Source organism: Strigops habroptila, unplaced genomic scaffold (genome assembly GCF_004027225.2).
Source record: "Strigops habroptila isolate Jane unplaced genomic scaffold, bStrHab1.2.pri NW_022045634.1_ctg1, whole genome shotgun sequence".
Taxonomy (NCBI): domain Eukaryota; kingdom Metazoa; phylum Chordata; class Aves; order Psittaciformes; family Psittacidae; genus Strigops; species Strigops habroptila.
Window position 1 is genome coordinate 652,048 of NW_022651110.1, and position 16,130 is coordinate 668,177.

The 16,130-nt window shown below is 55.0% G+C and overlaps 1 protein-coding gene across 6 annotated transcripts in view; it reads right to left on the reverse strand.

The window, feature by feature from the left end:
- The window catches only part of WIZ (WIZ zinc finger), a 49,457-nt gene that overhangs the window by 18,664 nt on the left and 14,663 nt on the right, over positions 1-16,130 (reverse strand). For 4 of the 6 annotated variants that reach the window (XM_030475313.1, XM_030475312.1, XM_030475310.1 and 1 more), the window contains exons 3-5: positions 6,853-6,913; positions 1,077-3,586; positions 512-877 (exon numbers count right to left, since the gene is read on the reverse strand). In XM_030475313.1, the coding sequence (XP_030331173.1) occupies positions 512-877; positions 1,077-3,586; positions 6,853-6,913 (2,937 nt within the window). The remainder of the gene's footprint in view (positions 1-511; positions 878-1,076; positions 3,587-6,852; positions 6,914-16,130) is intronic. The other 2 variants (XM_030475315.1, XM_030475311.1) reach the window with 1 other exon arrangement.

The following is a 16,130-nucleotide window of genomic DNA, read 5'->3' on the forward strand; positions in this document are numbered from 1 at the left end:
GATAAACCTGTTTGAATGGTTTGGAGCTTCACTGCTGGAGGGGAACCAGCTCAGATCCAAATCCACTTGGGAAGGAGCCTTTATGGTCCTTTCCCCCCACAGGAACGCCTACAGAAAACAAGGAGCTGATGGGTGAACGCAGATCCCCAGACCAGAGGTTGCATCCTGCATGGATGCAACCAGTGACCACACTCTTCTCCTTTCCTCCAGCCCGTAACTGGAGAAGCTTTAGGGGTTTCCCAACTGGAAACCTCATTCCTAAACACAACCTTTGCGAAGAACAAAGCCTGAACATTCAAAGCACAGATCCCTTGTGGAATGTGACCCCTCCATGAGCCAGCACTGCCCGGCCCTCTCATCTGCTGGCACCTCCATCCATCTGCCCCCAACCCAGCAGCAGGCAGGACACAGCATCAGTAACACCACGTTACACCAGCTCAACCCTTCCCTGTAGATATCCACCCTCCAACATGGTTTGGGGTCATCACAAGGGCTTGGGGCTTGAACTCACCATCTCTGTAGGACTGCAGGGACTCATCTCCCCAGGACGTGGGGAACGGGGACAGAGGAGACCGTGGAATGCTGCACTCAGACATGGGGGTCATGCTCTTGCGAGGCACGAAGCCGTGAGCTTCCCTCTCTCTGCCTGGGGATGAAGGCTCCGCTCCCATCGCTGCCTGCAGCATTGGATGCTCCGAGGAGTTGGCCAACAGCTCCTTGAGGATGTTAATGGGCGAGATGGTGAGTTCCCAGTTGGTGATCCCAAAGTCTCTCAGATGGGCTCTGGCGTGGCTGGAGAGACCGGCGCGCGTGTCGAAGCCGGCGCCGCAGAACTCGCAGCGCATCAGGCTGAAGGTGCTGGGGTCGAAGTTGGCAACTGTGGGAAGAAGGGGACAGAGTCAACGACACCGGGACAAGCCCATTCTGGTGGTGGTTCTCGCACCCAGGACAACGTGGAGCCGTGGCCACCACGGTTGTGGTTGAGCACAGCCCCATACGTACCCAAGTGGTGGTGGGAGGAGAAAAGCCAAGTGGTTAGGGCAAGAAAAGAGGGGCACGGTGAATTGAATACATACTACCTTTTTTCTTCTTCTTTTGGAAGGAAAACTTTTGCTCAATAGCTTTGACTTCTTCTGCTGAGATGAAGTGACGGACGTTGTAGCTCACCCCCACCCTGTTGAGGTGGCCCCGCACGTGGTTCGCCAGCCCGATGCCGTTGTGGAACCGGTCAGGGCAATAGGGACATTTCCTCTCCTCGTTCTTCAGCATGGGTGAGTCGGAGTCCAAGAGGTCATCAAGCTCCAGAGGACCCTCCAGAGGAGCGTCCAACAGGAGCATATCCAAGGGAATGGGCTCTTCCATCATGAAGTCCCGGGATGGGAGTAGCGCTTTCTTCTTGAAGGGCTTTCCCCGGGGCCTCTTTGTCGCTTTGGGATGCAGGTTCACCTCCTCCACGAGGACGATGGGGACCATCATCCGCAATTGCTGCTGCTGCTCCTCTGAAGCTATCGAAGAGTCCGTGGCCTTCAAGGTGTCTCTGAATGTCCTCTTGAGGTCCAAGGCAGCTTGAGGGATGGTGATGGGTTTGATGCCTCTGTTCTCACCCAAATCCATCTCTGTGCTTACGGAGATCTCCTCTTCCATGCTCGCAGCATCGTTGCCCAACATCCACTTGTGCCTGAGCTCTTCCAGCCCCATGGGGTGACTCCTGAGAGCATCGCCTTCTCCTTCAAGGGGCTGAGCTGCTCCTTTTTTTTTCAGCTGCTGCAGAGCAAACTGGGAATAAGCTTTAGCGGAGGGAAAACCGGATAATCCCAAGGTTTTGTGTGGGGCACCATAGGGAGCCGCTTTCCTGGCATGAAACCCTGATGCCTGGTAGTCCTTCTTGCCAGCTCCGTTGCTCTTGTTGTGTCTGGGATGAGTTAGAGCAAAACTGGGAACAGCTTCGTAATGGGATGTGCTTTCCTGGGAAGGCGGTGGGAAAAGCTGCTCTGCTTTGCCAAAGTAATCGGTGTCGGCAAAGCGGGCCGGCCGGGCCGGGCTGTAGGCATCTCTGCTGGTTCCTGGTTGATTGGGATCATCTTCATACACCTCCGTGTCCCAGGAGAGGTGGGAATGGGCGTATTTCATGTGCTCCTTGAGGATGTTGTCGTTGGGAGCCGGGAAGCTGCAGAGCACGCAGGTGCTGAGCCCTTTGCTGCTGCTTTGGGCTGGAACCTGCATCTGCAGGGCCACGTGTTCATTTGGTTTGAAGTGTTTGTAGATGCCATGCATGGGGCTATCCCGGATTTCTCCACTGGTTGTGCTTCCAAAGAGGTTCAGGTTCTTGGCCCCTTGGTCCTTCCTCTCCTTCACGTGCATCTTGGCGTGTTGGACAAAGATCTTGGAGGAGTTGGTGCCAAAGACACACTTGGGGCACTGCAGCCGCGCATCCCGGCCTTCGTCTGGGAACTCGTTCAGCTTCTGGATCTCTTCAATGATCTTCTCCCTGGACTCTTGGTGGAGCCTCTTGTGCTGCTCCAAAGACGTGGGGTCTCCAAAGGCCCAGCCACACTCGTTGCAGCAGAACTGACACTGTCCTCCCAAAGCATCTCTGTCTTGGTCCCTCCCTGGTCCACGATTATGCTGAAGCATGTGATCCATCAAGTGTTCCTTCTTCTTGAAGTAAATGCTGCACTCGATGCAGGTGTACACTGTGGGGTCCTCCTCCGGGCCCAGCTCCTCCTTCCCCTGCTCCTCCACCAACACACTGCACACGTAGGGCCTCATCTCGATGTCGTAGGAGCTGCAGGGAGCAGGATCCAGAGACATCAACGGGATCCTCTCCACCGAGTCTTCAGCGTTCACTGTCCAGGTCTGTTTGCCCACGGCCAGGTCCGCGCTGAGCTGAAGACTCGGCTTCGGGATCGTCCACTCGGCCGTGTTGAGCGGGTTGATCTCCCCCAAGTCCGAGTCAACCATCAGCCCCTTCCTATGGGATGAGGAGCTCTCCAGGGATTTGGCCTTGCTGAGGACAGGGTTCAGTGTTTTCCTGAACAGCGGAGGAGGCACTTCACGCACGGCCTGGCCCCGGAAGGGCAGGTTGGTTGCTACATCTGTCACCTTGCCCATGTCTTTATAGTGAGGACTTGGGCTTCTGGTGGGTCTTGAGATCCAGTCGACCCTCTGGATTCCCCTCTTGCTCTTCTCTAAGTGCTCTTTGCTGAGGCCTTCAAGTTGCTTTGGTTCCGTTTTCAGGTACTTCTCCTCACCGCCGCCAACCGATGCCCCAGCACAAGGGCTGGGTGTCTCTACTGCTCCCTTGCCACCACCCAGGTCCTCAGAGTCACTCTCCAGTTGCTCAGGGTCCACCTGCACCGTATTTACAATCTGGGGCTCCATGGCAAATGGTGACTCCTTTACGCATCGTGTGTCCTTCAAGTCCTTCAAGCCAGAGAGTCTCTTTAAAGTGCTTTCTTCTCTGCCATCGCCTGCTCTGCTCTCCAGGGTGGAGGTGTCCCAGGCCATGGTTCGCAGGTCTAAGGAGCTCCTTGCATCCGTTCTGTACAAAGCCTTCTTGAACTCCAAATGCTCTTCGTTTGTGGAGCTGCAAATGAGTTTGGAGAGTTAATAAGGGCTGAAGGAGACAACAGAGACATTCCCATTGGTGTTACGGTGTGACACGGGATGGGATTTCATGGTGACTCCCATATTGTCCCAAATAAAGACCCGGGACAAACCCAAGCCCATCCCTTCCCACCTTCCTATGGCCACATTTCTGCATCTTAGAATCATGGAATGCTTTGGGTTGGAAGGGACCTTCAAAGCTCATCTAGTCCAACGCGCTGCAATGAGCAGAGACATCAGGTCACCCATCCCTTCTTCTGGCCTTGCTCCAAGCCTGTTTTGGTGATGGCTCTATCTGCTCCCTACAGTTGCTCTGTCACCTTCATGCCAGGCACAATAGGACTGTCGGGTTCCCATCACCATGTTGCCTTTCCCTTGCTCCATCCCACTCTCTGCTTCTCCTTCCCTTTCCCCTCCTAACTTCTTGGGATGCTTGGACACCTTATTGTCCCCTTTATACCCAGCTCAACAGGGGTATGAGCTCTTAGCAATGATGCTTCTCCCTTCGGGCCAATGAGCTCTTCAAAGCTGCATCAAAATAGACCTCGTGGTCAACATGGACCATCCCAAAGATCTCTGGGACCAAAGGGGCAGTTCCAGCCTGGTGGGGTTTTAAGTCCTACATTGGGCTTGGAGGCTTTTTCAGGGAAGAGAGGACATGGTGAGGACCATGAGGGTGCAACAGAGATGGCTCAAGGGATTGGAGACATCTGGCACGGGATCAGCAGCATGAGACAGGATCTAAAGAGCCTCAAGCCCTTCTGCTGGGGTGGTGTGGAAGCAGAGAGCCTGAAATGGCACCAGATCCCCACATTTAGGCTTCAGAACTGGGATCCAAGAGATCCAGGAGCCCCAGTGTCCCTGATGGCAGCTTCATGGGGCTTAAGCAGACTCAATGGTCCTCTGCGTCCCCATCCTGACCCTAATGGTGTGACCCTTCTGTCCTCCACAGCCAGCTTCACGCCCGGCTTCTCCCTCCACACAGCACCCATGGCCAAGAGCAGGATGCAAACCACCACATCCCAGTTCCTGCCCACTGCTGACCCATCCCTAGGGAAGAAACCTGCTGGATCATGGAGCCCACCACCCGGAGGAGCCCAACGCCTCGTGCTCCAGGGCCAGCAAAACACTGTCTCAAGTTGTGCTGCAGGAGAACAAAGTGCCTTTGTTGGATGGAGGCAGCAGCACTGCCAGATCTGCACGGATCAAGCTCTCCTTCTTTTCCAACCTATTTATTCCCAGCTTCTTCCTGGGAAAAGCCAAGTTTAGGGAAGAACTGACCCTCCCAACCCACTTCAGTCGCCATTCCCAGCTCCAAACCTTTCCGTGTTTTAATTCCAGAGGAATGACTGTGGATTGGAGGCCAGGATCACCATTGTCTGTGATGTGGCAGCGGGGAAATGTGATTCCCACACCACTGAAACCCCACAAACGGGATTTAAACCTGACTAAAACCTGACTAAAACGTGGTTAAAATGTAAAACATGAGTAAAACGTGAGTAAAACGTGACCAAAGCGTGACTAAAATGTAAAATGTGACTAGAATGTGACCAAAACATGACCAAAACATGACTAAAACGTGATTAAAAGGTGATTAAAAGGTGATTAAAAGGTGAGTAAAATGTGATTAAAACATAAACCCTGATGAAAACATGAAGAAAACATGAACGAAACATGAGGAAAACCTGAGGAAAATGTGACCAAAACGTGATTAAAACATAAAACATGAGTAAAGTGTGAGTAAAATAGGATTAAATTGTCACTAAAACGTGATTAAAATGTAAACCATGAGTAAAACGTGAGTAAAATGTGAGTAAAATGTGACCAAAACACAAAATGTGACTAAAACATGAGTAAAACAGGACTAAAATGTGATTAAAACGTCCTAAAACATTATTAAACCGCGACTCAAATATCCCAAAACGTGACTAAACTGTGATTAAAACGGGACTAAAATGCAAACCGGGACTAGAACGTCCTAAACCATGACTAAAACATCCCAAAATGTGATTAAAACGTGATTAAAACAGGACTAAAATGTAAAATGTGACTAAAACATGATAAAAACATGACAAAAACGTGATAAAAACATGATTAAAACCTGCTTAAGACAACTCCTTAAGGAACCTCTGGCCCAGGAAGCAGATGGGCTGGCGCCCCAATCCCAGCCCTTCCTGGGTGCTCCGAGCGCTTTGGGACACCCCTTTGGGGCACCCAATGCACCCAGATCAAGCACCCACCTCCCAGCATCGCTCTCCCTCGCGGCGGGGACAGGATCAGTGGTGCCAAAGGGAACTGGGATGGCTCCAAAGGGAACTGGGATGCTCCGAGGGGAACTGGGATGCTCCAAGTGGAACTGGGATGGCTCCAAAGGGAACTGGGATGGCTCCAAAAGGAACTGGGATGGCTCTAAAGGGAACTGGGATGCTCCAAAGGGAACTGGGATGCTCCAAAGGGAACTGGGATGGCTCCAAGGGGAACTGGGATGCTCTGAGGGGAACTGGGATGCTCCGAGGGGAACTGGGATGGCTCCAAAGGGAACTGGGATGCTCCGAGGGGAACTGGGATGGCTCCAAAGGGAACCGGGATGGCTCCAAGGGGAACTGGGATGCTCTGAGGGGAACTGGGATGGCTCCAAGGGCAACTGGGATGGCTCCAAAGGGAACTAGGATGCTCCAAGGGGAACTGGGATGCTCCGAGGGGAACTGGGATGCTCTGAGGGGAATCGGGATGGCTCCAAAGGGAACTGGGATGGCTCCAAAGGGAACTGGGATGCTCCGAGGGGAACTGGGATGCTCCAAGTGGAACTGGGATGGCTCCAAAGGGAATTGAGATGCTCCGAGGGGAACTGGGATGGCTCTAAAGGGAACTGGGATGGCTCCAAGGGGAACTGGGATGGCTCCAAAGGGAACTGGGATGCTCCGAGGGGAACTGGGATGGCTCCAAAGGGAACTGGGATGCTCCGAGAGGAACTGGGATGGCTCCGAGGGGAACTGGGCTGGCTCCAGGGTATGATTTAGGGCAGGCAGAGCAGGGAGGGTTGTTGGGAAGCGGGATAACGGGATGCACTGGAGCAGCCCCCACTGCTCTGCAGCGCGGGGACGGAGCTGCCTCGCTCGAGAGGGACCTCTGATGCCCTCCATGGTGGGACAACCCTCTTGAGGGACACAGGGAGCTATTTGAGGGCTTTGTGACACTGAAGCACAGGGGGAGCAGGATCCATGGAGATATCCCTTGGGAACTTACCCGAGTTCCGTCCTGTGAGCAGCAGCTGGGACGGCACCGGACAGGGCAGGATCAGGCTCATCTGCAAGAGAGGAAAGCCCCAAGGTCAGTGTCCACCTGAGGCTCCTTCACCACCATCTGCAACCAAATGGGGTTTTGGGGGGTATTCCCAGCACGTAACCCCCCTCTGCTCCTGTGCCCGGCATTCCCACCTCAGCCTGGCCTGGGTTATGGGATTCCCAAGCCCCACTTGAGGGTTTAATCTCATAGGAAGCTGTTTGATGGAGAATCATTCCTGCAGCCAAGCAGGAAGATGGATACCAGCACAAGTGGCTGGATAAGGGTTGTCTTGGTCCACCCTGTGGAGAAGACCGGTTCTCCCGGCTCTATGGATGGGGCCTCCATGGCGTTGGCATGCTTCCCTGCCTTTGGAATGGCATTCAAGGCTTCTCCAGGTGCTTGAGCATCAGCTGGGGCTTGGAGGAGCTTTGCTTCATGCCAGTGTTGGTTGATCCCTTGGGATGGATCCTCTAAATCAGTTCCAAGCCTGCTCATGAGACACCAGACAGGAAAATGTCCTGAAGATCTGCTGAGCTCCACCAGACCTGTACATGTCCCTCCTCAAGAGGGGAAAAGCCTTTGGCTGTGTCTGGATTGGACCTATCTGGCCCAGAGGATCCATTGATCAAGCCTGAGCTCAAGGCAGGACAAGGAGAGGTCTTGCTCCTCATGCTGGATCTCCCCATCCTGGTCCATCCTGAGCCGGGACTCACTTGTTCTTCCAGGCTGGGAGCTTGGGAAGCTGAGGTGTAGCTGGGTGAATCCATGAATCCATCTGCTTACCTGCTGTGGCTCAGCCCCAGGCAAAGCCAAAGACCTGCCCTGTGTCCCTGCTCCACCATCATCATCACCATCAGCATCGTGGGTCATGGGATGCCCAAGATACTGCCTGGGGCTCATTGGTGGGGTGGAAAGAAGAGGCCATGGGAATGAGGTTGCCACAGCTTGGAGGAGGGAGCAGATCCAGCACCAACCATGCCTGTGGCTTATGGAGGAAAGGGATGAGTGAGAAGCAGCTGAACCTCCATCACGTGCTGACCCAGAGAACCTTAACATTGAACGCAAGGGCAGGACCTGCCCTGAAAGGAGAGGACTTTTAAGGCTCAGCTTCTCCAAGGTCTCACCTGGAGATGATGATGGGGTTGGAGCTTTTGCATCTAGATGCAGAGCTGGGACCACCACAGGCAGGGTTTATCCAGCACCGGCACTGTCAGAGCCTGTCCTGGAGATGTGGCAGCATCCCTGGCTCCCACATCAGGCCCTCTTGGCTCCAAAATCCCTTTGGAAGAGGCTGGTGGGATCCAGGGGAAGCTGCTGAGGTCATGGGAGAGCGTTCAGGAAAACCTGAGTCACTGGTGGGAATGCTGGGGAAAGGATGGGAAAAATCCCAACCCTTCATAGAATCATGGAATGGGTTGGGTTGGAAAGGACCTTAAAGCTCATCCAGTTCCAACCCCCTGCCACTAGAGCAGGTTGCTCCAAGCCCCTGTGTCCAACCTGGCCTTGAACCCTGCCAGGGATGGGGCAGCCACAGCTTCTCCATTCAACCCATTCCAGTGTCCCACCACCCTCCCAGGGAAGAACTTCTTCCTTATCTCCAACCTGAACTTCCCTGTTGCAGTTTGAACCCATCACCCCTTGTCCTATCACTGCTGAAGGTCCTTCTCCACATCCCTGCAGCCCCCTTCAGCCCCTGGGAGCTGCTCTGAGCTCTCCACGCAGCTTCTCTTCTCCAGCCCCAATGTTCTCAGCCTGGCTCCATTTGGGAGCTGCTCCAGCCCCTGCTCATCCCTGCGGCCTCCTCTGGCCTTGCTCCAACAGCTCCATGTCCTCCTTATGTTGAGGCCACCAGAGCTGGATGCAGCACCCAAGTGGGGTGTCACCAGAGCAGAGCAGGGGGGCAGGCTCAGGTGCTCACACTTGGTGCAGCCCAGCACATGGGAGGTTGTTGATGGGTCACATTGAGCTTCTCCTCACCCAACACCCCCAAATCCTTCTCCTCAGGCTGCCCTTCCAATGGGAAGGCTTTAAACACTTCCCTAACCCCCAGCACGCAGCTGGAGGGGGCAGAGGACACGGATGACGGCGGAAGCCGGTGGCAGGAGCCTCCCGGGGACTCTTTTGTTCTCCACAGCTCCAGCACGATCCCTATTTTTAGAAGCTGTCTCCTTTAGAGGCAAACACGAGGTGATTTATCACCTCCTGGGAGCAGGGACCTGCCCTCCCTCCATCCTGCTGCTTGGAAGCAGCGAGAGAAGGGAATTTCATGGCTTGGGCTTCAGAGGCTCCAAGTTACCCTCTATGGAAATCCAGCTCCTCAAGCCCAGGAGCTGCAGCTCCTCCCCAGAGGGGCAGAGCTGGGTCCATTGCTGAGCTCAGGCTTCTCCTCCAAGAGGTCAAACACCCTCTAAAGTGGCTGCATCCAAGCAGCAGGTCCAAGCAGGGGACCCTGCCCCTCTGCTCTGCTCTGGTGACACCCCACTTGGGTGCTGCATCCAGCTCTGGTGGCCTCAACATAAGGAGGACATGGAGCTGTTGGAGCAAGGCCAGAGGAGGCCACGAGGATGAGCAGGGGCTGGAGCAGCTCCCAAATGGAGCCAGGCTGAGAACATTGGGGCTGGAGAAGAGAAGCTGCGTGGAGAGCTCAGAGCAGCTTCCAGGGGCTGAAGGGGGCTCCAGGGATGTGGAGAAGGACCTTCAGCAGTGATAGGACAAGGGGTGATGGGTTCAAACTGCAACAGGGAAGTTCAGGTTGGAGATAAGGAAGAAGTTCTTCCCCATGAGGGTGGTGGGACACTGGAAGGGGTTGAATGGAGAAGGTTTGGGTGCCCCATCGCTGGCAGTGTTCAAGGCCAGGTTGGACACAGGGGCTTGGAGCAACCTGCTCCAGTGGAAGGTGTCCCTGCCTGTGGCAGGGGTTGGAGCTGGATGATCTCAAGGTCCTTTCTAACCCAAACCATTCCATGATTCTATGGACATGGGGCCATGGGTCTCTCCTCAATGTTCTTCCTCTCTCCCAAGAGTTAAAGCACCAACCAGGACATGGAGACACTTCGAAGTCAAACCACTGCGTGAGCCCATGGCCAAAACACACCCAAAAAAGGCAGAGATAAGGGAGAAACCTGTGAGATTCCCAGTGCAGGAGCAGTTACATGGAGACCAGGAGACCTCCTGGACCCAGCTCTAGATAGATTTGGTGATGGTCAATTACAAAGCAGCCTAGCTTTGCTTTGAGCACAGGGATGGGATGAAGACCTCTGGAGGGTTCTTCCAACCTCAATTATTCCACCATTTTAGGATTAAAAACCCAAAGAAGAGTCTGAAGCCAAGAGGTCTTTTGGATGGTGGTTTCCATCAAGACCTTAGATGGAAACAAGGAGAGGACCTCCTGAAGAGTTAAACCAAGAGCTTGCAGCAGATGTCTCATGAGAGCCTTAAGGAGCAGAGAGGGGTGAGGATGGACAGAAAACTCTTTCAGAAGACTATTAGTTCCCAAATTTCAGAAGCTGTTGGACTGTGAGAGGCTCCATCCTGGAATACAACAGGATGGGATGAAGGACACCCCTCCGACCTCCTGCATCTCCCACCTCAGCAATGAAGAATGAGGAAGGAGCCTCCGCTCCAACTCCAGTAGCTCCCAGATCCAGTTCCCGCTGCAGAAGGACCAGCACTTCCAAAGGACATCAGGCTATGGACGAGGTGCAGCCTCCACCCATGGAAGGACAAGAAGAGGTTCCTCACAGGGTCATGACTTGGTTTAGACCCCAACGGAGCTCCTCAAGCATCAAAACTGAACCAAACTGGGCAGGAATTAGCGACACCTCTTGTCTGAGCAGCCTGAGAACCTCCAAAAGCTCCCCAAACCAGATGGTCACCCCCAAAAAAGCCTCCTCTGACCCCACACACATTCTCCCAAGCTTTGGGTTTGCAGCCTATGGAAAGGAACTGAGAAACAGAGGCAAGAAGAGGCATTTTGTCTCCTCTAGAGGCTGAGGGACCATCTGAGCACTGGTATGAGGCAAGGGGTGAGATATTGCATCATCTCCTGAGGTGTCGCAAGGGCTGGTTTAGCTCTGGAGCTAAAGCCCAGCTCCAACTTAAAGCTGGAGCTTCAACCTTGAGGTGTCTCAGTTGAGAGCAGAAGCACCACACGTTGGCTCCTGATACACCATGGAGGGAACCTGGAAGGAGAGATTTGGGCTCCACACGTGGTCCAGAACCACCGGAGCAACCAGAAGTGGTGAGAAAAACAGCGGAGAGACCCACGTGGTGGGATTAGCACTGTGATGGTGCTACTGGAGCTTAGTGGTGGCCAAGTGAGTGGCTGGGTGCTCACTGGTGTGATGCCACCCAACCCAGCACCAGGGTTTGGTACCAGGGCAATGAGGAACCCACACTGGGAATGTTCCAGTGATATCTAGAAGATATCCACGAAACGGGATGTTTTCCAGCCCCCAGCCCCTATTTAGCTCCTCAAAACACAGGGAAGCACTTCCCACATCCCAGCCCATCTCCAAATCCATCCCACAGCCCCAGACGTGGCTCTTGCAGGCCGCAGGAGAAGCCAAACGTGGACATTCTGCAGAAGAGGGTGCAACCAGCAGCTCTTTCCTCCCCGACCCGCTCTAGGTAGAGCCACCAGCAGCAGAGCTTCACATAAGCACCATGAGATGCTCCACAACAGAGCTTTTCCCTTGGAGAAGATGACTCCCTGCACCTCCCTGTCCACCAAAAGCACCTTGACAAGGAACCTGGGTGCTCCACATGCATCATGCTAAACAGCTTGGAGCTGTTCAGGTGGCCACCCATGCCCAGATTGAAGCTCTCCAATGCTATTCCTGCCCTAGGAGGAGACACTGCACCTCCATCCCAAGAGCCCAGCATCACCCCAGCTGCGTTCCAGGAGAGCCCATTTCACCCCCAGCCTCAGGGAGCATCCAAAGGGAGCCAGATGAGATGTTCTCCAACCCTTTGCCAGGAGCAAGGTGGGGATTGTGCTCCTGACTCCAGGGGACAGGATCAGGGCTTGGCCAGAGACACAAACTTCATGTTTCCTCCTCAAACTGGGCACGTTTGGGGTTGTTTTTCCTCCAGGTCCTGCTCCAATGAAAGCTGATGGAAACCAGAGGCATTCCCTTCTCGTGGCATCTCAGGGCTTCAGGACATGCCTGAGTCTGCAGGGGGGTGACCCTGACAACAGGAGGTGGCACCACATCATGTCTCATGTGGCTGCTGATGGAGCTGGGGACGGTGCCGTTGTGTCCATGCAACACCAGCAGCTCCTGCTTGAGCTTCCCGGGAGCAACGTGGGTCTCTTCACCTCTCTGTGGGCTGGAAGCTCATGGATTTAAGGGCTGGAATGCCCGGGATTGTGCAACCAGCATCCAGGTGCTGATAGATCCAGTGTGGACTTTGCACAGGCAGGGAAAGACATGGCAAAGGGCCCAAGTGAAGCAGACCACGAGGTGTGGAGCAGATCAACCCGTACGTACCCCATGTTCTGCTCTAGATCCAGGCGAAGCTGCAGCTCCCACACAAAGGGATCTGATTCTTGTAGCAGGATGGGTTGGACACTCACTGTTGGGAGCTGCTTGGGGTTTACTCCAGGCTCTGGCTCGGGAGGAGCTGCCTGAGTTGGGACTTTGGACTTTGGAGGACTCTGTATCAGCTGTGAGGGGCAGGAAGCAGATCCTGATCTGATGGCCAGCCCTGGAATGGGGCGAACAACCCAACATCCTGAAGGGATGCAGCTTCCCAGCCCCAGATTCCATGTCTTTAAGGGCGCCAGTGCTCCCTTCCATGAAATCATCCACCCATCACCTCACTGAGGCTCATAGGAGGAGCAAACCCATCCCTACGTGTCCCTGTGGCTCCAAGCCACGCTGGAGGCAGCATGAACACAAACCAGCTCCAAAACCACAGCAAAGAGCGAACCACATGCTGGTCCCATCCATCCTGCCAGCTCCATGCATCCCAGTGATCCCAGTCATCCCTTGCTCGGCTCTTTTGGAGCCATTTCAGTGGGTCTTATGCAGAGAAGCACTGGGAATGATGGGATCAGGTCCAAAACCAAGGAACAGGGGTATCTCCAGGGAGGGACAGAGCCAGAGGAGCAGGTCAGAGCTCTGCTCCTCCATGACCTGATGCTTATCTCATGCAGGGTCTCCCCACCAAAAGAGGTTGGGCACAAGACATCCGGAATGCATTTGGGATGCTGGGGATCAGCACAGTTCCCAGCCTTTGGTCTCCTCCTTGGGTTCATTTTGGACATGGGGACAGAGGATGGTCCACCCCAGAGGCACGTCTGTCCTTGGAGATCTTCCATCCTGCCTGTTCCCAGCATCCACCCAACCAACTGTCCCCCAACTACTGAACCTGAAGGGGTAGAAGCCTTCATGGGGCTCAGAGACTTGGGAAGCTCCATGAGCATGGAGCATCATCTGAAACAGCAGCATGGGAAGGGGATGGGGGGCCATAGAGCATCTCCAGGGGTAGGTCTGGATGAGGGATGGGTCAGGGACTGGCTCTCCTCACCGTCCCAGGAGAAACACAAGGCTATGGGGAGACACCAGGACAACCTGGGGGTCAGGAACAACATCCCGGTGCCACCAAGTCTCTCAGCAAGAGAAACCACATCACCAGGACCTCCAAAGCAGGAGACAAGGAGCTTCAGGCACTACCAAATCCAGCAACACCCCAATATCAGCTTTGATGCCACCACTTTGAGCCACTGAGCAAGGACGAACATGAGACTATTCCTATAGGAGAAGACCATGGATCACACGTCAGCTCCAGCTGAAGCCACCCCACATTCCCCATCCACCAGCAACACACATTGATGGCCAAGCACCCACTGAGGGCCTGTCCTTCCCAATGGATGGGCTTTGGGACAAGCACTGGTGTCCCTTCCCGACTCCCTAAAACGGAGCATGGGCATTCCCACCCTCTTCCATACAGGAGGGAATCCCATCCCTGCATGGAACCGAGCCCATCTACTGTGTCCCCTGGTTGGTGTCACCCAGCCTGGACACCACAGACCCCCCCGAAACCCCACATGAGACCATGGCACGTGGACCAGTGTCCTACCATGTGCTCCGGGATGAAGGGATCCCTCTCTCCTCTGTCACCATCACTGGTCCAGGGTTCTCCTGTCCCTCTCACCTCTCTCACCATCACCACTCTGGGTTCTCCTGTCCCTCTCTCCTATGTCACCATCACTGGTCCAGGGTTCTCCTGTCCCTCTCTCCTCTGTCACCATCACTGGTCCAGGGTTCTCCTGTCCCTCTCACCTCTGTCACCATCACTGGTCCAGGGTTCTCCTGTCCCTCTCACCTCTGTCACCATCACTGGTCCAGGGTTCTCCTGTCCCTCTCACCTCTGTCACCATCACTGGTCCAGGGTTCTCCTGTCCCTCTCACCTCTGTCACCATCACTGGTCCAGGGTTCTCCTGTCCCTCTCACCTCTGTCACCATCACTGGTCCAGGGTTCTCCTGTCCCTCTCACCTCTGTCACCATCACCACTCCGGGTTCTCCTGTCCCCCCTCTCACAACCCTGCAGCAGTTGGGAAGGCAGCAGCCGCTCAGGATGTGGGCTCTGGGTCTCAGCAGCCAGAGGTGGAGACCTGCTGCAAGGGGAGGTGCTGGACGTGCTGACTCAGCACCCAGCAAGCTCCAGCTCATCCCAGCACAATCCCCCCCCCCCCCAGCTCCACTCCACTGCTCCAGGTTGGGTGGAGAAGTGGTTCAGAGCAGCCTGAGGAGAAGGATTTGGGGGTGTTGGGTGAGGAGAAGCTCAATGTGACCCATCGACAACCTCCCATGTGCTGGGCTGCGTCAAGTGTGAGCAGCTGAGCCTGCCCCCCTGCTCTGCTCTGGTGACACCCCACTTGGGTGCTGCATCCAGCTCTGGTGGCCTCAACATAAGGAGGACATGGAGCTGTTGGAGCAAGGCCAGAGGAGGCCACGAGGATGAGCAGGGGCTGGAGCAGCTCCCACATGGAGCCAGGCTGAGAACATTGGGGCTGGAGAAGAGAAGCTGCGTGGAGAGCTCAGAGCAGCTCCCAGGGGCTGAAGGGGGGTCCAGGGATGTGGAGAAGGAGCTTCAGCAGTGATAGGACAAGGGGTGATGGGTTCAAACTGAAACAGGGAAGTTCAGGTTGGAGATAAGGAAGAAGTTCTTCCCTGGGAGGGTGGTGGGACACTGGAATGGGTTGAATGGAGAAGGTTTGGATGCCCCATCGCTGGCAGTGTTCAAGGCCAGGTTGGACACAGCTTGGAGCAACCTGCTCTAGTGGAAGGTGTCCTTGCCCGTGGCAGGGGGTTGGAACTGGATGGGCTTTAAGCTCCCTTCAACCCAACCCATTCCATGATTCCATGACTCTAAGTGTGTTTGCAACCTGCAGCTCCCTGACTTCTGGAGGCAGCAGAGCAGAGCCAGCAACTGTCAGCAGCTCCAACAGGCATCCGCTCCCTGCTGGAAAACCTCCAGCCCATCCGAGGAGGTGGAAACCCCCTTTTTCCACCCCAAAACTCCATAAACAACAGGTGAAAGACCCCCCACATGAGGTTCCATCAGCGGTGTGTGAGTGAGATGAACCCCAAGTGCTGGAGGTGTGGGGAAGGGGGAAGGACCCGGAGTTGTGAGCAGCCGGCAGCGTGGCTTGTTTGCCTTGGCACGATCCACAGGGAACCCGACACGTTCCCAGAGAGCAGCTTGGCTCCTATTCCCAGCCTCCCCACACTCCCTGCCCACAGCACACGGGTCACACTTGGCTCTTCTCGGCTCTTGGGGTACGTGCAGAGCTCAGGAGGGCGATGAAGAGCCCAAACCCATCCCGAAAGCTCCAGGAGCTGAGGGGAGAAGCTCTGGGTTGTGCTTCCTCCAAGAGAAAAGTGGTCCAAGGCCAACAGTCAGGCTTAAGGGCTTGGTCCCAGCCTCCGGGACAACAGGGAATTGCCAGGATACTCCAAGCCTTTGGGTGATTTCAGGCTCCAACGGGATTCCCAAGGCTCTCACAGATGAGACCATGGGGCAAGGGCAGGCAGTGCCCCAAACCTGCTCCTTCTTCTGCCAGCCTGGCCCATGCTGCAACCTCTGAGCATCACTCGCACCAACGATGCCCGGCCTGAAGCACCTTCTGGGATGGTCCCAATCCCATTTAGCCCCAGGACAACAACCTCCAACCCAAAATCTCTCCCCAGTGTTTGCCATTCCAATCCCAAATTCCCAAAACTGGGA